The sequence below is a fragment of the Larimichthys crocea genome, chromosome XXI, assembly GCF_000972845.2.
Source record: "Larimichthys crocea isolate SSNF chromosome XXI, L_crocea_2.0, whole genome shotgun sequence".
NCBI classification, from domain to species: domain Eukaryota; kingdom Metazoa; phylum Chordata; class Actinopteri; family Sciaenidae; genus Larimichthys; species Larimichthys crocea.
Window position 1 is genome coordinate 15,523,205 of NC_040031.1, and position 23,406 is coordinate 15,546,610.

At 40.8% G+C, this 23,406-nt stretch overlaps 2 protein-coding genes across 9 annotated transcripts in view; both read left to right on the plus strand.

Moving 5' to 3' along the window:
- Positions 1-9,959, plus strand: part of syt7a (synaptotagmin VIIa) — a 78,126-nt gene extending 68,167 nt beyond the window's left edge. For all 3 annotated transcript variants that reach the window (XM_019277214.2, XM_019277215.2, XM_019277213.2), the window contains one exon: positions 436-9,959. In XM_019277214.2, coding sequence (XP_019132759.1) covers positions 436-540 — 105 coding nt within the window. In that variant the 3' untranslated portion in view covers positions 541-9,959. The remainder of the gene's footprint in view (positions 1-435) is intronic.
- An 8,278-nt stretch (positions 9,960-18,237) lies between these two features.
- On the plus strand, positions 18,238-21,528 carry saxo4 (stabilizer of axonemal microtubules 4). Of its 6 annotated transcripts, none has more exons than XM_019277208.2 (12): positions 18,238-18,332; positions 18,620-18,744; positions 18,849-18,966; positions 19,861-20,017; positions 20,122-20,167; positions 20,309-20,409; positions 20,498-20,563; positions 20,672-20,758; positions 20,846-20,911; positions 21,001-21,095; positions 21,219-21,308; positions 21,392-21,528. In XM_019277208.2, exons 2-12 carry the CDS (start codon positions 18,642-18,644, stop codon positions 21,408-21,410), a joined length of 948 nt encoding a protein of 315 aa, XP_019132753.2. In that variant the 5' UTR covers positions 18,238-18,332; positions 18,620-18,641; the 3' UTR covers positions 21,411-21,528. The 6 variants fall into 6 exon arrangements, with proteins under 6 accessions (XP_019132753.2, XP_019132755.2, XP_019132756.2 ...); XM_019277210.2 differs by having other exon boundaries at positions 18,633-18,744; XM_019277211.2 differs by having other exon boundaries at positions 18,264-18,381; positions 18,633-18,744.
- The last annotated feature ends 1,878 nt before the right edge of the window (positions 21,529-23,406 follow it).

The following is a 23,406-nucleotide window of genomic DNA, read 5'->3' on the forward strand; positions in this document are numbered from 1 at the left end:
AAGATTGATAACACTCTCATTTCTTCACAGCAGACAGTTAGCTTAGCATAGCATAAGGACGGAGCCAACTAGCCTGGCTCTGTCTGAAGGCAACAAAACTCACCAAGCAGCACTTCTAGAGCTCACTAATTAGCACATTATGTCTCGTTTGTTGAAACATGCAAGAAACTTTGCTTTAAACGTCAATTCACAGTTTTTACAGGAGGTTTTGCACCGGACTATTTCTTGGCGGGAAGCAGTTGCCAGGCAACCAGCAGAGACTCCGGGGAGTTGCTGCTCCCGGCCAAGAAATAGTCTTCATTGATTAAGGATTTGATGACCAGAAATGTTGCATATTCCATTGTCTGAGAGGGGTTATAGATTATTTTACAAGTCTTCATTACCGTCCCTGCTCTTCTTCTTCTTCTTCTTCCTTCCTCCCCCCTCTCTCCTTAGATCTACCTATCGTGGAAGAGTGGACCAGCGGAGGTGAAGCACTGGAAAGACATGCTCGCTCGGCCGCGTACTAACGTCGCCCAGTGGCACGCTCTCAAGGCCTGATCGCACCACCCAGCTCCCTCCATGGCCCATTCCCATCTCCCGTTCTCCACCCCCTCCCACACTCCCTCCCCTCCTCCCCACTCCCGTCCTTATGCACAAGACTGACTTGCTGCCAGGCTGCGAAACACGGGTACAATTAGCCATCTGCTCTCTTAAACCTTTAAACTCTTTTCTTTTTCAAAAATCTCTATTCCTCTCTGACTCTTCTCTCTTCTTCTATTCCCCTCCTCTTCATACAGCTGTGTCTTAATTTCTGTGTCTCCCCCACCCCACCCCTCTCACTTTGCCAATGGTCCCCCTGTTTCTGACTGTCTGTATGTCTGTCTGTCCTTATGCACTTTGCCTGTGGAGGTCTGATGTTCGGTTTCTTTGTCGACCCCTTGGTTCTGAACTGCACTGCAGCCCCTGACCCATTTAAGGTGCCAGTCCCGTGGGATCACAGAGAATCTTAAGTAACAATCTAATCTCATATAATCCTATTGTATGACTATTCCAGGTACACAATACTATACAGTATGTACTGTATGTACATGTACATATTAATATATTAGGCGTATAGATTGGCAGATCCCCCCCTATACACATGACTAGTATACAGTATGTTATCCATAGCCTGACTGCCGTTTCCCATCTCTCCTGTCTCTTCATTTGTCGCTTCGTCCTTTTCATCTGTCTCAAGTGTATTATATCCTCTTTCCATTCCAGTCCTCTCTCCTTTGACTCAAAAGAGGTTTAATGTTCAGCTGAAGTTGTTGAAGCGATCAATATTCGGTTTGTGATGAAACCAGCTGAAGTCAAGATGAAATCGTTGATACTCTCTCCATCCTCTTTTTTCTTCTCTATGCTCTTCTTCTTCTTTATCTTTTTATTTTATTTATTTTACCCCGTATTGTTCCCTCTTTCTCTTCTTCTGGCACAATATTAGTGAATCCCTCTACTTCCCCGACCAACACTTTCTGGACCTTCCTCTGCCCCCCTCCTCTTGTCGTCTGTGTGCTGTGGGTGCTGTGCTGTAGCTCCAACAAAAATAGAAATTAAAAAAAAAAAAAATTATAAAATAAATAAATAAACAAACTGAACTTTCCGTAAGCTGGGAAAGCGGGAACACAAGAAACTTGTGAAAATGGATCGCTCCTGATTTTTCCAGACAAAAAGCCCTGAAATGGAGAGAGAAAAAAGAAGATGAAAAAAAAAAACATACCAAAAAAAAAAAAAAAAAAAAAATCCCCCATGATACGATGATGTCATTTTTTCACAGCATCACCAACTGAGGAAAACAATTTAAAATCTTCTTCCAATGTTAAGATGAAAACAGAAAGTTTGCGCTGTTTGTGCACATGCATTCGGTCGTGTATGCAAACTGTGTCTGTTTATTGATGCTATGAATTCTTTGTGCTGCCCTGTGCCCTTTGTTTTGCGCTGGTGTCGATCTCCACCAGTTGTGACTGTATGTATGGAGTGCTGCGTTGATGTGTGTGTGTGTGTGTGTTCACAGGAGCAACACAATTCAGACTCGGCAGAAATCTTCTTCTCTTTTCTCTTTCTCATCTTGCGCTCTTCTTGCTCTTCTTACTGCCATTGTTTCCCCATCCCCCTTTACTGCCCTGCCTTCTGAACGAGGGCATGGGGAAGTTCTATCTGCACTTTTTGAAAATGTAATGACAACAATAATGATGATGATTATAGTACTGGTGAAAATTAAGGGAGGAGTATCTGAAAGGGTGAGCAGCAGTTGGGGAGAGGAGACGTCTTCTTTGTGGTTTCAGGGTTTGGAGATGAAGTGGAGGACACAGAGGATGGATGTAGGGCTCTCACCCTCCTCTTTATGTTCCTCTTTTTTCCCCTCAGTGTATCTATGTGTGTGTGTGTTTGTGTTTGTATGTCAGCTACAAGACTCCTGGTGGCAGGCTGCTAGTGAAATCAGGCGTGGATGGAGAGATCAGGCTTGTCACATGGAGGCCGGCCAACACGACAGCGCTATAACACAATATGTTGATCAGCAGCGAGCTCTAACAAAGAGTCCAGACGCTGAACAACAGGTGCATATCTGGAAACAGTAAGACAGATGTGCATTGTGGCTTTAACACTGATAACAAGGCTGAGTTTTTGTTGTTGTTCACAGAGAGGCCTGTGTATCACAGACAGTGGGTGTGATATTAGATGATGGTCTGATCTGCCACAGTGAGATACTGTAGAAGCAGATCAGACATTATCTCTTCCCTGAGTGCTTGAGAGCACCACACAGTGTGCTGGTAGCTGCCCCGCTTGTCGGGCGCATTCATTCAGCTCAGCTCGATATTCCTGTAACGTAAATAAAGCGACGTGAATTGTCAGCCATTAAGAGCTGCTCACACAGACGCTCCCTCAGACTTACTCTCTACTGTAACTTTCTGTCAGTCTGTGTTTTTGCATTCAAGTCCCGTGAAGCGTAATTCTGTCAGCTACTCAGGATTTGTTTTACTGGAGCGCTTTCTAAATGATGATCCACCTTTCAAGCATCTCTCCGTTTGACTGACTTAGCAAACAAATTTAATCACTTGTTTGTTGTTGGGTTGAAGCATCACTGATACTGCTAATGCAGCAGTTTTTCTTCCTTTAACACTGGCCCCATTAAAATCCACGCTTAACACGCTGTGGGGCCTGCAGTAGATTTTATTTTCCCTTATCATAAAATATTTCGATAGTATCTCACACTTTTCTGCTTATTTTAATTTATGATTGAGATAACCTGATCACCATGGGAAAGATTGAAAGATTATGTAATTGTAGTTTAATCTGTGGCGGTTAGTGCCTCTAAAAGACGGTCTTGGCAACGCACTTCGTACCGCGAGTGTGTTCTGTCTTGGTGCTGGCATCTGTGCTGCACTGATCCAGTCCAGCATCCTTCAGAACAATTGGCCAGCTGTGGAAAAGGGCCCACTGTTTTGACAGTCACTGCCTGCAGTGTCACAACGTATTACACTCCCATTAGGTTGGTCAGAAAGGAGCAATATCTGCTTCCTTAGACCTGAGGGACTCGCTATTTGCACAGGTAATACTCGCTAAGAATAAGACAAAACATAGAGCGCTCCTCTCATTAATATCCATGAACATGATGGACAGAGGCTGGTCAGTCACAATGAAGAGAATAATCAGAACGTGGTTTTAATGTGCAGGTGTGCAGGTGATGAGTCAATACAATAACTCTGCCAGTTCCTTTCAACAAGGTTACATGTTGCTCAAGGAGTGATAAATTGTTATGCTACAGGGGTTTAGAAAGCTTAGTCATCAGTGACCCTGTAAACTGGGGGATATGGTTTTATTTTTAGTAACACGGGGCACAGCGTGATACGACTCATCCTCGAAGGTAGGCTGAAGGGCTACAGGGTTAGGCTTTTAAAAAGTTACACTGAGTGCTTTTGAATACTTCTTTAAAGTAAGTCCCGTGCACACTTCTATTTTTAGAAGTTCTTAAATAGGACGCTGACACAACCTTTGGGCAAAGGCAGGAGGTTAGCGAGTTAAATGAGCAACAAAATCGAAACATTTTTCTTCCTTTAAAGCCGCTAGAATCAGTGTTTTTATAAGAACAATATATCAAATGATAATGTGCTAAAGGATTGCTCATAGTGTTTGTCAAATATCCCCTGAATCTGTAGCTACGCTCACTTTTACAGAGCTACATAGGGAGTTTCAGCTCATTTAGCTATCTAGCCCGCAACTTTACTGTTCTGGATCTCTCGTGTGTTTTCAGTGAAAAAGCTCTAACAAGCCACTGTAGACACAGCAGGTAGCGACTCGCTCCTGAAAATAGTGGGCCAGAGCTAAAATTGAGTGAATATTGGACTCACATTCACCAAGAGACCAGAAACACAACTCCAAATGAGTGATAATGTTGCTCACTAAATGCTGGATGTGTAAATAAGCACCTGTTTGCTTGTTTGTTTGTCACATCAACCTAAAATGTGATGATATGTTAGTTATTACTTTTCTTCTGGCCTTCAACTAAAAGTACAAAAGTATTTCGGTACGTATTAAAGTAGTAACCCTTGGCCTTGATATGGAAAATAAATTTATTTTGTTGGCCAAGATAATCACAGCTGTGCTGATATTCAGTATAACATCACAACCTTGAGTGTGTTATTGCTTTTATACAACATTTCTAACAAGCGCCATGTTTTAGTTTACAGTAAAAGGTGACAACAGATGATGATTTGTGTGTTTATTTAATCATTTATTAAATGAAATAGTTTAGAGTTGCAGCTGAACTGGGACTGAACTGTTGCCAGACAATACATCAACGTTTTCTTGAACAGTAGCTCACTAGCTTTGATCTATATATTGGAATGTTACCGCAGTCTGGTCGACGTTAATATTTTTGAGACTTAGCCAAGTCTGATGGCAGCCTGCAAAGCCTGCGTTACTTCGTTTTTTGCTCTTTTCTAATTTGTCTAATGTCGTACGAGCACTCCTGAAGGTTTACACTAAAGTATCCAGGCTTCTTCCCTTCCCCTAGTCCCTCATTCTGAGGACCATTTATAGTTGTATATAGTTATAGTCCAATGTTATTTGTGGAAAAATTATCTTTGCAATGCATGGTTCGTAACAATTTGAGGTAGATAACGACCGTTAATTAAACAAATTTAGCACCTGTGAAGCAGAGTGATACATGCACTTAAAAGTCCCCTTGACTCTTGTCCAATCAAATTACTCAGTCTTAGTACTGTACTGATGAGTACTACTGTATCTATATAGTATGTTATCCTACATACAATGTTACGTGTTGTTGGGGAGATGGCCATTACCCTATTAGTCTCTGAGCCCAAACAGAAAGTCTCTATCTGACTATTAAACATCATCAGTTCAATCATGAAGTATCAAGCTCATAAAAACAATGTTAAGTATGTTTTTTGAGCTGGGTCCCAAACAGAGCATCAGAGGAAAAACTAAGTGCAAGATATACAAAGATTAATTCAGCAGGTATCTTCATTTATCAGGATAAAAAGTGACTATTTAAGCTCAAGATCACAAATTTAACTATTACCTCTAAAAATGGCTCCAAAGTGATTGTTATATTGTTCTTTCATACGATAACATTTAAGTTATTTCCTTTAGGAATCTTCAGTTTATCACAGTTATTCATCACAGACAATCTAGAAAGTTACACACTCCATAAAATAACCATCTCTCTCATCGCTGGCAGTCAAACGGCAGCACCATTAAAATGGATGGTAAGCTCAGAGCCAAACAGTATAAAGGGGAAAGCAATTTTCAAATCCCAGTTTTATTATACTGCCACCTGTCTCACACCTCTAAACATATTGCCTTTTGTTGGCACCAGCACTGTCAGCAATGACCTTCAACTACCTTGAGCTTATGAATACAGCATAGCAGTGTTGCAGATGCTCCCAGTCAAGACTTTTCTCAGACTTACTGTACTCAGCGTAGTTTCTCTCCATGTGTTCAGCCTCTTTCATCAGAGCTTCATTCCCTGGTGAAGCCAACTGGTAGGTTCAGGTGTGGACAGTTACTGTTTGATTAAAAAAGGTTTAACTCAAGATGACATACATAGTCAACACTGCCCACAACTTTGCTACTGCTCTGACTTTTGAGTTAACTAAATGAGTCTCAACCAGTGTATTTACTGTTTCTGTAGTTATAGCATAGCCGATGTGGCATCAGGGATATCAGCCTGTCCAGACTGAAAGATCTTATTGGATTTCATTTAGTACAAGCATGCATGGTCCCCTGACGGTGAGGTTTAATATCTTTGGTGAGCCGGAGACTTTTCCTCTCATGCCAACGTGACATTTCAGGAAATGCCTCGACATCTCCCAGTCGAGAATTGTCTTAACCACAAGACAGGACCAAACTTCATGGTGTCCAAGAAAATAAAATCACATGACATTCCCATCAGCCTCAACTGATGTTTAGTCTACTCCGTTTATATGAGACATACAACGGTGAGCTGTAAGTTGAAATTTCTGATCATTTTGCATCATCATCAACAGATATTAGGTCTGACCCAAGCTGCAACCTCCCGTACTGGGAAATTAAGCCAAAGCAGAAGTGAATGAATCTCCATAAGCGCTCATATTAAAGTGTCCAACTTCACAGCAGAAATGAACATGTTGACAGCCTGGTACAAAACACAGTTTTGGTCTCTATAGCGAATGTCCCTGTTCATGACAACTGTACGGGGGCTTAAAATTATGCGTAATTAACAGTGTGAGAGTGTGAGAGATGGGAGGTGGAAGAAGCAGTACATCTAACATGGCAGCGTCTAGCGCCGCATATTTCTGGCTTCAAAACAGCACTTTGGAAGCCTACGGGTGACATCACTTGTGCTCTGTCCATTCTTTATACTGTCATTGGTCTCACCACGAAACTCAACAGCCTCTCAGAGCCACTGTCATGCCTGTTGACTGATCAGTCTGTCCGGCCGGATACACTGAAGGAGGAGATGCATCTCTTGGACTCTCATCTTCGCTAAGATGTTTATTTATGGGTGTGGCCCCTTCTAAATTTATCATTGCCACCAGCGGCCTTCCCTGCCTCTGTTTACTTTCTAAATAACTGAAAGCTTTATTGGCTGTAGGGGTCACAGCTGTTTGCCAAGGGATTAGCAAGATATTCTTCTGAGCCTAATGATATTGTTTGTCCTTGTCATACTCTCCTTATTCTGTATCCTTGATGGATATGGCTTTCTTAAGATGAGCGTCAAGGACTCACTCCATTTGGAAAGGTGCCTGCTTTGTTGTAGTTTGTGCAATATTAAATTAAGGGTACACTGTGCTTTATGAGAGGTGTGTGTGTGTGGATTGAGGTCGTAGTAAGCTCATCCTGGAGGGGACTGCAGTTGATGTTTAATTCTGCTGAATCATATTATGAATGGCTGTGTCGGCCAAGACGTTTTCTTGGTCACCTTTGTTGTTTGTCCAGTCACTTCCCCCCCCTCCACCCCGTGTGAATCTCACCCTGCGCAGACAGACCTCGCCTCTCCTAACTCGCCCTTTCAATTGTTTTAAGCATCTGGTGAAAAACCAAATGTGACTTCTCCCAATCAGGGTTAAAGAAAGCATCGTTTGAATGGTAACAAAATGAATATGAAAAACAATAACGAGTAATAATATCTTTTTTCTTTCTGTTCACATTTGACTGTTGGTCAGTGTGTATGTCTGTGTGTGCTTGGTGTTCTTGTGTTGGGTTTATTTCTTTACCAAAACATGATAAGAAAAATCCTTCTGTTTTTGAAAAACTTTATGTAAATATCGTTGGTGAAAATTAACATTTGTTGTACGCCAAGTTTTCATTTGTCACTTGAAATGATGAAGAAAACAATGATATTCATGAATAACAGTGGTGATGTTGATGATGCTGAAGCTGATTATACCTGCCCTTCTTGAATAAGGGCTTTTGATGTCCGCTGTATTTTTGTTGGAGGTGTCGTGAGGTCGGGGCAAGAGAAACAAAAAGGAAGGAGTGATACCCAACACATCCCAGGCCCACTGTAGCAACACTGCCACATACATTTTACCCCCCTAAACCTCTATAGGAAATACACTGAGCGATGTGTGGCACAAATTGTAGCCTGTGTCTGTTATGCCATAAAACGTTTGTATTTTTATTACAAACATGAAACACAGACAGCTCCTTGGCTGTGTGAAAGCACTGTTCACCTCTCCGTGGAGTCAGTCTGCTCCGGTCGCTTGGCATCACATCATACCCTGTCTGCTTATAGGCTTGGGGATTTACTGTAATGCCATTGTGTTAGATGGGATTGGCCTTGTATTGCCACCGATGATGTCTTCCTCATTGAATTTGGAGACGTTATTGCTCTGCTGGAGGCCGTACATGGCGATGGTTCATGTATGAAGAAGGGAATGGATCCCAAAGTGTAAGGACGTGTCTGTCTGACTCTGTAAAGATAATTAACATGCTTGTGATTCAGCCTCTTATTTTGGGTTAGACTCATGATTAAGCACAACTGACTGCCGTGAACTAGCCAAATAATACGCTTGTCTCCTGCCTAGACAGATATTTTGTAAGAAGGAAGAGGAAAGCCCAGGATTAGTGCGAAAGAGCCAAACTATAAACAGCTGTGTGAGTTTTAAATCATTCAAAAACAGTGAGGGAGATTGATATTTCAAAATGTCCAAAATGTGCCCTGTGCCTTCTCAAAGTATATATATATATTCAGCCCACTGCTGCAGCCAAAAAATATAAAAAGAAAAATGCACAGGGCTATGGTCCAGTTATTTTCACTGCAGGTGTCAGTACGCCTACTTTCCTGTTTTTAATATTTTCAATATGCCATAGCCTTATGTATCTGGTTGGCCCGTGTACAGTGCAGGGATGGAGCTTATCAGTTTCATGTTACTTTTAGGACTGTCTCTACCACAGACATGATATGGTACAGCAGATACTCCCAGCAGCCGTCTGCAGGAAGGACAGTGGATACAGTCCTGCCTTCATTTGTAATACCATCCTTTAGAGGGACTCCCACAAGGAGTCAGAAAATACACACACACACACACACACACACACTGTCATTTGTCGATGCACTAAAAATAAATTCGGACTGTTTTTCCCGAAATCCAGAACCTTCAGAATATGTGTATTTTTCTTTCCACGCTGGTTGTAAATAGACTTTGTGATTCGGTTAGAGCAGCCTCTAACTCCTGCCATAATGTGGACATTTTTAAATCAGGTAGGTAATAAGCAATACACTTAATTGATCTAACGTCATACACTGAAATCTTACTCGCCTGAGTCTGATGGTGACTCATTCGCTTTAAAAGGGATGTTGAGGGTAACACTCCTGTTTCTTCACCTCCTTTCTCAACTTGCCATGGCCCACCCTCTTCAACAAAGAGTGCTCTGACTTAAAACACACAATTGTGATGTGTACAATCTAATTTAATGTATTTATTTATGTATTTTTGCCAACTTTGTATAGTGTATAAATATCTATAAATATATGAAAAATGACAGTACTGTATAGATTTTAGCTGCCTGGTAAGGTTAATAGTATATACTTGGTAGACTAAAAGAAAAAGTGTAGAGCTGTTCAAAAGCCAGTCATTGAGAAAATGCTTTCTGTAAAACCCGGTGCCACTGGCTCTTTTTATAATCTAGGTTTCGTTTCTGGTTTATTTTTTTATTATTGCCAGTGGGATCCAAAGTGTGTGTTGTTTCTTCTTTTCGTCCGTTCGTTAATTGGTTTGTTTGTTGTTTTTTCTTGACAAGACACAGCGACGTTCTGGCAGCCAGGAGAGTGCAGTGGAACGCAGACTGGGACCCTGTGTAGTAGTGTGTGTGTGTGCGTGTGTGTGTGTGTTAGGTGTGTGTCCGTCCATGGTAGTGTTAGTGCTCTCTGTGCAGTGCCTCCCTCCTCCCTACCTCCTACTCTCTCTCTCTCTCTGATGTAGTTTGTCATGTGACGCAGTGTGTGTTAAGGTGCAGGATGACTGTGTTCGCTGAAGCTGGCAGATGCCCTCTCTCTCTCTCTCTCTCTCTTTCTGTCTCTGTGCGTCTCCTCATGTCCACTCTGCTTCTTCATTACAACGCTTCATTTTAATCCTCCACCAAGTATAGATTTCCACTTCCTCTGCCCCATTGTTCATTTACTCTCCCATTCAGCTGGTAATGCATACACCAGAGTCTAATTTTCCAGTAATCCATGCTTTCTCATCTATCTGTGATTCTTTGTCCATTAGCAGCTCTCATCTGCCACCCCTCCACATTACTGTAGAGCACCTTGTTTTTCCTACTACAGCTCTGTGGACCAGAGAATGATTTAGCACAAAGAGATCCACGCACCTCATTCCTGTACTTTTAGCCTCCTCTGCATATAACCTTCTTGAGGAGAAGGGCAGCTGCTAGCTCAGCACGCAGAAACACAAAGCAGCCATATTCAGATGTCAAGCACAGACCTGTGACTCAAATCTATGTTGTGGCAGCTTCAACGCCGCCCCGTTTTGTAGCAAGAGCAAGAGAATAGCCTTAACGATTGGACCAACTACACAAAAGAAAAGTAGTGGGATATGTGCATTTGTAGTGGACTATTATTACCTTCCCTTTCCCACACCAGATTTATTACTCAGTATTCCGATGTGTTGCTTGGTTGCTCTGTACATATCTGTGTAGTACTTCTGTTGATGTCCTTGTGTTAGGGTAGTAACGGGTTCATACTGGGCGGCCTCCGCAGACGTCCTCTCTCTCCTGTCTCGTCTCATTTTCTTAAAAAACTTCAAACATTCCATCCGAATCTCAAGTGAACAACATTTTTAAAGATGATTAGATTTCGCATAGGCTGGGGGGGAGGGGAAAAAAACAGCAGAAGGACTGGACTGCAGACATTTCCACTGGAGCCATGATAATAACCAAGACGTCATGTCTGTGTTTAAGTCCCTCTGAGAACTGCAAACTAAGAGTAGACTCAGCATAAGGACCGTCACACGGGCCTCTCTGCTCCTCCAAACTCGCCGCCCACACTGATGTCACCAGGCTCTGACAGGTCAGCGGGTCACCGACTGGTTTGAGGAGCCACTGACCACCAGGAGGGGTGAGGAGGGTGAGGTAGGTGAGGCGGTGGGAGAGCCCTGGGAGGTGGGAGAGGCCTGTCCCTGTGGTCACATTCTGGGTCAGGAGGGAAAAGCGGAGGGCGTCTCGAGGTCAAACCCAGTAGCACTTTGGTTTTGCGTTCCATGTTTTTTTAGCCTCTCCTGTTTTTTGGCCGAGCAGACTGTGATCTTACTGGTTGATTTTCTCGTTCTCCTCCACCCATCAGTGTTACAGAGTGTGTTGGGTGGACGGAGCCATGGAGCTGAGCTCTGATTTTGTTCCATATTAAAGAATCATTTTTACTACACCTGTGTCCTGAGACTCAGTTCTTTCTGTGTGTTGTTTGTTTAAGGTTATTTGAAGAGCAATAAAGAGTCCACAGACTGAAATATCTCAACTACTATCGGAAGAATTGCCATGACACTTTGTGGATACGTTTATGGTCCATAGAGGACGAATCCTCTTGGTTTTGGAGACTCTCCCTCTACTCAAGGTCCCTTGAGGATAAATCCAAGTATCCCTTAAAGCGACATTTTGTAGAAATTGGATTTTTTTTGTGATTTATAGTGTCCCAGAATGAAATACTAGTTCTACAGTCGTACACATGTATTTTTTATGATTGCATTACTTATGATCAAAAACTACCAAGTTGACAACTTTGCTCAAGCAAGTGCAACAACACAAGACTTAGCAGCCAGCTAATATTATTTACAAATCCAAAACAAGACGCCCAGCTCAGCGTCTGTCTTTCAGCCTTTTATTTCACGAAGCTCTAACCGCCTAAAAGTCAGTCCCATATTTCCTCGTTTGGTGACTTTTTCTTGGTCACTCTCTTCTTAACTTCTTCCATCAAATTCCTCTTCAGTCTCTTTTCCTCTGTCATTACGGTCCTAGAGGATTCTGAGCTTGGTTACATTGCCCACTTGCCCAGCTCCTTTTCTGGCATGACAATGGCTCCACATTTGCCCGCTCTCAGGGCCTAAAACCTGTGGACGCCTGTGCTACAAACACAAACACACCCAATCTAAACATTAATATTAGCTAACAGCAGCTACAGTTTGCACAGTTTACATTTCTGTCCATCAAGAAACTCTGTAAGTCATTGTGAGTTGAAGAGGAGCAGTCAGAGGACACAAAGTAACATAGTACAAGAGCAGGCATGCAGGCTGTAGGGACAGAGACGTTATTCACAAGATTGCAAGTCAGTGTAGCATGAAAATGATTTATTTTATGGTAGACAAGTTACACAATGAGGCTTTTACTTTAATATTGCAGCATCATCAGGTCAAAAAATTTGTCCAATACTTTGGTTTATGACCTGTGAAACTAATGATATTCCTGTCAGTGTGTAGCCGGTACTTTAGTGCTCATTTGCAAGTGTTAGCATGCAAAATGCTAAACTGAGATTGTGAGCATGATGTGAACATTAAATCTGCTGAACATCATTGTCACTGAGAAAGTATTAACATGCAGCAGCATCATTCAAAGCACAGCTACACAGAGCTGCCATGCTGTGGACTCCTTGTTAAAGCAAGAAAAAAAAAAAAGAAAAGCAATGAAGATAATTTTAACCTTTTTATTGGTTCCAGCTTCATTTAGTTTTCAGTAATAAACTAACTAATAAAACTGAGTATCTTATTATAGTATTTTATTGACCAAAATATGCCACATAGCTGCAGGAGGGAAAAATCAGGTAAAGACTCTTCAGAAGAGTTCAAGGATACAAAATCCAGGCAGACAAACAAAGTTAAAGAGCTGGGCTGAGGCAGAAACTGAATATAAACGCTGGGTCAAAAAACAGGCTGGGATATAAATGGATGCTGGAAAGCTAACGCCTCTGGCACATGGACAATCTGGCACAGAGCTAGTGGCTGAGAAGTGGTATATATACTGGGGAGTAATGAGGGGAATGATGAACAGGTGAGTGATGAGGGTGATCAGGTGAGAACAAGCAAGGCTGGCTGGAGGGAGTGGCTGGCTCTGAAATGACAGGAGAGTTAGAACATGAACCAAATGTACGACAGTGTGAATGAATGAAACTAATACACAATAAATCAGTTAACTGAGAATAAATGTTGCAAAGAGAGGTGCAGGAAGGAAAGGACAGAAGCATCAGGTGTACAAAAAACAGGTTTACTTTTATTCAGTCACAAAACCAAAATGATTATATAAACACAGAAAAGTTAGGCTGCTGCTCATCACAAAGCACACAAAACTGAAAGAAAACAAACAAACAACGAACCAGCCAACACATATATACTCTGATAGGCTTTCTCTCCAGTTCAAACTGGACTGTCAGAGTAGAGCTCTGGGAGGGAGAGTCAACAAGATTATCAATAAAACTATAATTTCTTTGATTTGCTCATACCAACATATTCATATTAAAAATACTGTACATTAAGAAAATAATGAATGAAATGTACAACATGCCTTATTTCCCTTAATCAACTGAGATTTTTCTCCACATTCCTATTAAAGCGTGCTCCCTCTTTAACGTGTCATTAACCACCCAGCCAAATTTGAATGATTAAAAATGTTGACAAGTTTATGAAATGAGCAGTAATCTCAGCCATTTTGAAGCAACTGAAACGTGTCAGATGAGTTCAAAAAAATGACATGACTAACTTTGAAACACTTGAGCGGGATGAATTATTCGCTATCTCTCTGCTCGGGGTGCAGGGGTGTGCTCAGGGTGGCCTCAGCGTGTCATCGAGCCACCCTTTAAGGACCGCACAAAAAGTCCTGGACTGAAAACCAGTGAAAAACTGTTTTAACCTCTAACTCCACATTTCAGTAATATATTGTTCAAAGTCTTTTCACGTGTTATCACCAAATATTTTCCAACATATTTAATGTATTTTGAAATAAGTCTCAGAATTGCCTGTACACGGACATTAAGCACCTGCCCAGATGGCCTACACAAAGGACTAAAGTCAGGTGATGTTTTCTCTACATTGTATCATCTTTTTAATGTGTTTAAAGAAAGAAATTTAAGACTGATGAGTTAAATAGAAAAAACAAAGAAAACTGTAGGAGACTGTCAATCTTTCCTGATGGAAATCGGCAATTCCTCACAATAATCAATAATGAAATCAAAAATGATCAATAATGAAAACGGTCACTTCTTTAACCTGGAACCTCCCATTCAGCCTCAAAAGCTTTTCTTGTTCGTCTCAAGGTGTTGGATGTTATTGCGATCAGAACTCAGGAGCAGGTGGGTTCACCTCTTTTACACTAAACTGGACAAACCATTTCCTTTGTGCACAGGAGCAACAGGTTGAAACAGCCGTCTCCAAACTCTTGTCCCAAAGTTGGAACCACATGGAAATAAAACTCCTCTTGCCCCCCAACAAAATGTGAACAAGAGCACCCGCATCTTGTGGCTGCTCTGTGTGTTTCGGTCACACAAGTGTGTAATTAAACTGCAGCATAAATAATTAGCAACTGTAATGACACCATTCTAATTTAACTTGTCCCACCATTTGCTGATAGAGACGGCAGTGTGCAAAGGTTGTTTTTGCCTTTGAGAGCAATTAAAAATGTATAGTGCAGCTCTGCTCTGAGCAACACATTAGTCAGCATGAAGGTAAATGAATCGCACAGCTACATGCTACACTGAAGGAATCTTTCATCCTCTTTTCAAAGATGATGACAGATTGTCTCATTAGCACCTGCATTGTTCATGCGGTTCAATTCTTTACTGACATTTTGCACTTTGGTTTAACATCTGTTTGTGTTTCAGGTTCAATCCATCAGACGCGTACTGTAATGCAACATCAACATGTTTGTGAAGTAGTTTATCTCTCTTTAATTGAATCAGTTTCTCATCATGTTACAGGAGAGCCTGTCCTGCACCTGTCAGGAAATGTACACGTTTTGACTTTAAACATCTTATTTTATGCCTGAATCCCTCCGTGCTCATCACAGTCTACCTCCTTAGCACTACACGCACCAAAGCTGACATGAAATGGAAAAAGATGACAATGCAATTTATTCCAAACCATCCGTGCCAGATTTGCCTATTAAGTATAGAAGTCAAGAAGGAAGCAGGGAAGGAGATAAAACTCAGAGAACAGGGAGGCGGTGAAGCAGAGAGAGCACCTCTGAGACCTGACACACAAAGAAGGGTCTTAGCGCCTGAGCTGTCTTTTTATGTTTCTCTAAATATTAATTCCATGCTATTCTATGGCAGACATAGGATCATATTATTGAACTGACAGAGAAACCCAGAGCAGCAATGTGTCAGGAAGCAGAGCTGGGCAGGAAACACAGACGAGCACAGAGCCAGCCGAGCTCCTGCAGACAGGGGCCGAGGTTTCGTCCCTCCCTGAACTACAACAGACGGCTGCAGGCAAGCCAAGCGCATCAACTCGACGGGAGACCCTTGCTTGCATCACCTCAGTCTATTTTTAGATCGACTGCACCCACCTTTTTTTTCTCGCCTTTTAAGCTCTCTCTCTCTCTCTCTCTATTCTATCTCAAGTGCAAAGTGTTAAAGGAGGTGCCGCATTTTTTTTTTCCGTATTATTGTCAGTGTGATCAAGAATCTGGCCTCTAACAGAGCCTGGCTCATGTTGTAAGTGAATTAATCAGATTGCTGCAGAGATGAACAATCACATAGAGGGCTGAGAGTCTGCAGGTTTTCATTTCAAACACAGAGTACAGCAGGTGTTTCCACTGATCAGTTCCTCCACTCTGATTCTCTGGCTGGAAGTTGTTCTAATAAGTGAAATCATCTGGTGTAATCTTCAGCTGGAATGAAAATAGGCGCCTGGTCTATTTTTGCTGTATGGATCCCTGTGAATTTATAATTAGAAATGCCAATAATGTGCACATTGTGTTTAAGAGAAAAGAAGCAGGAAATGAGACTGTCAGTTTCAATGATGCAGGCGTTTGTGTAGTAGTTATTTTTTGGAGAAGATAATGAACAGTTTCCAGGCTTGGCATGACAGCATGTCAAGCAAGAGAGACTGTGGAACGACAACACAAGCAACAGCTTGGTAAAGATAGGCTCCGCCGACTGCCAGCGTTGGACAGATGGAGGGAAGAAAAGGAGCAAGAAGTGATGTGACAGAGGTGAAGATGCAGTGCGAGTCCAAGGAAATGAGATGAAAAGCGAAGAGATGAGAAGTGAGAATTAAAGGAAATGTGTGGAAATGATGTGACTGTTGGTGGTGATGCAGGTTGTCATGTGAGAAAAGACTTCTAAGAGTCCTAAATACTGAAACATGAAGAAAAATCCCACTGTGTCTGAACACTACACGTGTTTGAAGCATCTCTGATGTAAAAGAAGAGGTTGTGTAAGATCCACTGGATGAAAATCAAACTGTTTAATTTAATAGAAAAGTCCTCCTGTTAGTGGTTAATTGCTAAGAATATGTCTCCATATCCGCTCCCAGCTCAGCTTGTTCCTGACTTGCTAAATACACCAGCAGCTGAATATCCTCCAGACTAAATTGACATGCTCATGTAGATGTGTACAGATATAGAGTAAATTATCCCTGTCTATCCAGGGTGGAAATTTTTATCAAGATGTCATGCAAATTTCAAGCCATCCATCATTTATTTTTATTTTTTTACATAACCCCTATAGCTTTTCTGGGCTAGGCTGAAGTCAGAGTCACTGTGGTATCACACTGCCATCCAATGGACACATGGAGTAACTGCCCAGTCTGCTGAGGCTGTTAATTTAACGTAAATATTATTATTAATCTTTGAATAAAGTAAATATAATGAAATGTAGATGAGATTATCCAAAAGTCTTGAGACTGGCCTCTTTTGGAAGTCTCAGAAATTAACTTTTACTCTGTCTTATCTCGGTCGCAGACAGAGAGAATTTAGGATTTTATTTTAAGACTACAACTGTGGCGATATCACTAAATTGTCTGATTTACATATTAATTTATTAACATTGTTACTGTGAATGGGGTTAAAACTAACTAGTAACCAGACTAATTTGAACTTTTTGGTACTGTTAATAGCCCCTATACCTCTTGTCCTGCGCCTCTTCAAATGCATCAGTTAAAGTAAATGATGGCTGTGTGTTACAGGGTTGTCCAAGACATTTTTCTGTAATAAAATTTGTCTCCAAAGAGTTAATCTGTAAAGCAGCACCCAGAAGAAGAATTAGTACTACACACAAAAACATTAGCTGCATGTTACCTATGTTTACAGTCTGGTCTTGGTCCTGCCTCAGCCTCGACCCCTCGAGTCTTGGTCTTGTCTTTATACTGTATAACAGCACGTGACAATTATTGTATTTTTACTGTGTACCTGTGAAGCTGTATATAAACAGATCACGAATGACAATATAATATAACACAGTTATATCAATACAAAATGAAAATATTGTACATAAATCAACACTTTATTTTCTTATATTTGGTTATACCTACATTCAAGTGTGTTATAGATTATTACATATTATATACTTGTCATAAATGATAAATGTAGATTATTACATATTATATACTTGTCATAAATGATAAATGTTAGTGTTACCACTAATAATAATAATATAAAATGTATCTGTAAAGAGTACTGTGTACTAGTGTAATGTAAAATAAAATGAGAATTGTAATATAATGCAGTACCGTACTGTGTTTAGTTGTTACTACTTCCATTATTAGTCATATTAGTTATGATGATATTATAATATAATAGGTAGTCTAGTGATTCCCAACCAAGGGTTTAACATAAACTATATATCCATGTAATTGTGTTTAGCACTAAAATGAAGACACAACATTAGTATGAGTCTGAGCTTTAGTGCATTTGTTGTCATGATAACCAACAAACTCCCAGGTGTGGTACAATAGGACATAACACCTGAGTCAGATGTAACACCTGAACGCCTTTGAGAGTCTGTGAAGACTCGTTAGCGTGCGAGTAGAGGAGATTAAATATGATGATGGAAGTGCTGATGAATAAACATTTGAACCACTGGTGTGCAAGTATTGTGTGCAACAGTCACTAACAACACAGTGTTTGGTGTCTGCAACAATAAATAATCCAAAGGAGGTGATGTTATTTTGTAATGTACAGATAAAGTGCATAGGGCAGGTGTTACTCGTGATATATATAGCAGAGATATTATCTAATGTTAACTATAAGCAGCCAGCCTTTCACTCCGAGGTCACTCCTCAGTTGTAATGTTGCTGCCCTTGTGCTGGATCTCCTAGCAACAGAGACATGTTTACCTGCAAAAACATCCACAACACAGGGAGGTGAACAACCTGAAGTTACAGGTACGTCTGGGGAGTAAGGAAGGCTTTCCTCTGCTCTTCTTTTTCTGAGGTAATTTATATCCTGTGTAAATAAACACATCTGTTGTTGTACTGCAGTGCTGCTCATACTCGTAACTTCTCTTCTCTCTCTAACAGTATTTCATATAGTTATTGCATTATTTGCTACAGACTCTGAGTCTTCTGTTGGATACAAAGTAGTTACACCTTGTTTGTTGCTTTTATTTGTAGTTACAGCAGTGTGCACATGCCCAGAGGAATTTTGCAATCCATCACTGTTGTCACTGAAGGTTTCCATTACAGAAGTCACAGATGGCTGAGCAGGGGAAGATGGTCATGTCGGCTGTTGGAGTTGCAACAGGCAGCGGGGGACAACTGACCGGCAACACAGTCAAACTCCACAAGGCCTCTTATGGTGAGATGAGTTGGGCTTTTGTTTACATTAAAGGATAGTAGCTGAAATAACTTTTATTATTATGATTTAGATTCTGATGGCCAATATTTGTTCGACTGTGTTAGACCCAGGTAACTTCACTTCTTATCTCGGACATCCCAGTGGGACAGGCTTCACATCAAACCAGAGATTAGCCATACATTACAAGCCCAGTTTGGACCGCATTGACAACCCTCAGTTTGGGTAAGTGTCAGATCAGACAAAAGTTCATGCTCTATAATCTTCAACTATAAAAATGAAACTTAGATGTTTGCCAGTTAAAGTTTAGTCTGCTTTAAAGGCCTTACACTTCTAAATAGACTTCTTTAAACAAATCACCAAAATAAAAGCCTAAGATGTCTCACCTGTCACAGCCTTGAAAGGAGGTCTAACCAGCCAAATACATGCTGTTGAGTAGCATCTGGCCATGCAGACACTTTTGGTTTTATTTGGCCAGTTATTAAAAAAAGACCTTCACACTGACACAGTTGTTTCAGGATGATTAAACCAATGCAGAGAATTAAGCAGTCAGTTTTTCACTGAAGATATCTTGAAATATCACAGTATGAAAAGCACAGGTTGAAATAATACATGAATAAGGGTTGAATTTCATTTAGCTGCTTCAGTTTCAGGGTCTAGGTATTGTCCATGCAGCCTCACTGTCTGCAGCCTGGGACACTTAAAAACAGAGTCATCATTAATGTTATAAGTAACACCACTAACACCTCCTATGACAAACTGAAACATCTGCTGTCAGAAAAAAAAAGCCTTTTAAAGAGGTGATATTTGTTCAGCTGTAACAGGTGCAACAAAGTGAACAGAAGAGTGCAATAAACATGATGACGCAGTCTAGGGAAGACGTCGAAATGATGGTTAAAATCTCCTGTGTGAATTTACCATGGTCGTGCAGGACTCTCATGGACAGAGGGGCATTTGTGTTGCTCACTGTCCTCACAGGATCATAAAACTGAAGGCTTGATACCACTAAACTCGAGAGGGGAGCTTTATTTTTGTAATTTGGGTGAATATTTAGATATCATATGTTCACTTGCCTCAGAAAGCCTGGTCCCTCACACACAGGTGTGTTTGTATCTACAGACTCCTGTTATCTGACAATTACATGACTCAAACTAAACGACATTACCAGCCTCACATCCGATCTGATTGTCCTCCGCTGAACATCGTTAACAAACCCAGAGAGAGCGGTTTTCATCAGCTGAGGAGTCATCCGAAAGCAGTGACTGAGGAAGAGAAGGTTTTAACACCAACACATAAACATAACAACACCTGGGAGAGATGTAGAGAAGCACCACATCAAAGTATATTTCTCATTATCTGTCTTCTTGTATGTCTCCTCAGACAGAATACCAAAGACTGTGTATGCCACATCATCTCAAGTCAACAGGTAATAAAGCCTGGACCTGCTGAAGACCTGAGTTTGTGTGAATTTTAAAGTTTAAAGACTGATTAAAACAGGAATATGGGGAAGATAAAAACAAGAATATCACCATTTTGTAGCACACTTATACTGTTGCACTTCCTCCAGTTTCCCATAACCATGTGACCATCGGTCCAAAAAGAGAAAGTGGTTTCACTGAGGGGACAGACCTTCAACCATGCACATTTGAGGAGAGAAAAAGCTGCACGGTAAGTATTTTAAACACTATAATCCCACAGCAGACACAGTTATTTCTTGTGTCTTATTTTCACTTTTGTGCCTTTTGCTCATGTTCAGGGTGAACCCCTCCGGACTCACAGCTCAGTGATGAAAGGCGACTTCATGCCGCCGTCGTTTCTGCAGGTTTGACCTACAGGACGTCTCACACTCAGGCCTCTCTTTTGAAAGGATGTAATATTATTCTCCACAGTCTGTAAGCTTTACCGGTGTCTCTGTGTGCTTGTGTTTGAGGGCACTGAGGCAAGGCCGAACCTCTGCAGCCATTCTTCCCGAGAAACAGGATTCACTCGAGGTGCCATTGCTCTCTTGGCCTGCCCAGTGAGTATAGAGAACCCCCCGGCTAGTCAGCTGTAGTAGGTTTTAATGATATCACAAACTTTGACATCCTTCCCTCTGGTCTTGTAGACCTTCCTGGCGCCGTCACCTCGAACTAAAACGAATGCGCCAACTGAAAAGGCCATTGGTAAAAAGGTAACATATATTTATTTTATAGTTTTGTCTCAGGTTTTTGTTTTTTTGCTTTAACCTGTTGATACTCAGTCTGTTGTTGTGTTTTCTAGGAGTCCACAGGGTTTCTTCTCAACGCTTCAAACAACCAAGCTTTGCCTAACACACCCTTTGACTGTTCACACTTTACTACGCAATATAAGAGCATGTAAGTGTGTTAAGATAACATTAATATTAACTACCTGGGATGACACATTACAGGATATTAAATATCCAGTTTTAAAAGCTGATGTTATTCAACTATAACTATATATTAAATAATATTTTCCAGGTTCTGTCACCGTGCTGATTATGACAAGCTGAAAAACAGTTGTGCAGTCACAAAAATGGACAGTGGCTACAATCGTCGAGACACGGACAGGTGCACAAACAAGTTCCACATGTGAAGTCTCATCATGCACACATTTTCTTTGACTCACATGACCCTCTTTTTTTATTTTGCAGGTTCATCCTCAGGAGCTAGACCTGTGACAGCGCCTGCATGACAACCACAAAAATACAATTTGGGGTTTCTTGTTAAGTCATTACTCTCTTTACTTTACAGAGTCATTTGTGCAGAAATAAAAACTGTGGATGTCTGAATAAGAGCTATTGCAGTATTACATTTCCTTCTAATGAAATTCTGAAAACCTTAATCGCTCCTCCGTCTGTGTCGTTCTACATCAATGCTGTCAAAAAATGGCTAATTTTCATCTCTTTGTGAAGTCCTTTTTTGTGAGTTGAATAGCTGCCAGTCAGACAGTTGTGTGAAGTGAGTCGTGTGAAAGCCAAAGAGGGAGTGAAGGAGATGATGCATTGTCTTTGACCGCCTCTCTGTCACTGACCTACAGAGAATGAGAGGAGTGTAAACTAATGAGCAAAATAATTACACTCAGACTGAGTATGGCACCGATTCCCATCGACGTCTGTGCTGTGTCAAACTGTTTTGCCACCCACAGCTGTGGAACGGGCAGCAGAGCACAGACCGAGGAGGAGGAGGAGGATTGAGTTTCCAGAAGCATGTGTCATATACTGTAACACCATACTATACACCTTCTGCAGGCCAACACTCAGAAACCTCAGCAGTTTTACATTATCAACACACGTCAAATAAACACAAGATTGCTGTGTCAAAACAAGACATGTATAAAATCACACCGAGCAAAGTATAGATTGTAGATCATGTTTAATCATCTGCCTATTCGTCTCCCTGTGGTGAACAGTGAAATAAAATGCTTTATGAAGCTCTCGGCATGGAAATGTTTGGTCCAGACTGAAATATGTCTGCAAGAAGATAAATCTGACTTTGGTGATCTTCTACCACCAGCGGGTTGACACTAAGTTTTAAGTGAAATGTCTTAAAAATTTAGGATTGATATGAATTCTTGCGCAGACATTCATTCCCCTCTCTGGATTAATTTTTTACATCTTTGATGATCCCTTAACATTTCCTCTAGTGCAGTGTTTCTAAAACTTTTTACTTCACATACCAGCTCAGAAAATATTTATCTCTATAAGTATCACTTACTACTACAGCAACAGTTCACTCAGGAGGCAGGTTTATTCCTGATAAGAAGATTATTTATTGTTGACTGTTGTTGAACACCGGTTCATTTAGTAAAGGTACTCCTGATCTGCACTTTTCTTCCTGATATTTCCTGTTTGGAGTCCACTCACGTGACGACATATCAGGCTGAAAATTGAAACATGGAAATGCAAAACTTATTTTAAATAACTTTCCAGAGATATCTTTACAGTATATTTAGCATTTTTACTGTTGTTTGATTATTATTTCATTTAAAAAATATATTTCAGTCATCATCTTTGTCCAGTACTTTTTTTATAATATAATACCTGCTAATGACACTCCCATCAGTCTGTGCTTTGTGTTTACCATAGACAGTATTAAACATGGTAGGTTTCAGAGTGTGGTGGCTCTGTCTCCGCCTACTCCACATTAAACTAAAAATAGGCAAAGACACGGATCGTTGGTGAAGCTAAAGTGGGCTGAATGAAGCCCTTGTTCTCAAACAAGCCACCTGGAATGACACCCACCTGTTAATCAAATCAGCTACACTGTTAATTATGCATAACTTTAAGCCTTAATATAATGTGAACAGTTGAGTTATATATAGATTTACCCTTAGTACAGTTGAAATGAATGTGAAAATTAGCTATAGAGACCCAAACTGTTTTTTATACCAGGCTGTAAACATGTTTATTTCTGCTGTGAAGTTGGACATTTTAATACGGGGGCTTATTAAGGTACTTTTTGCAGACAGCCTCAAGTGGCCATTTAAGGAACTGCAGTTTTGGCATTTCTCCATTGACTTCACTTCACTTTCCACTTACTGAAAATTAGCAAATGTTGGCATGCTAACAAGATAAACAAAGATACATGTTAGCATCACAAGCATTAGGATTTATTTAAAACATCCACAAAGCTGCTGCAAGCATGGCTGTAAACTTGTTGTCTGTAA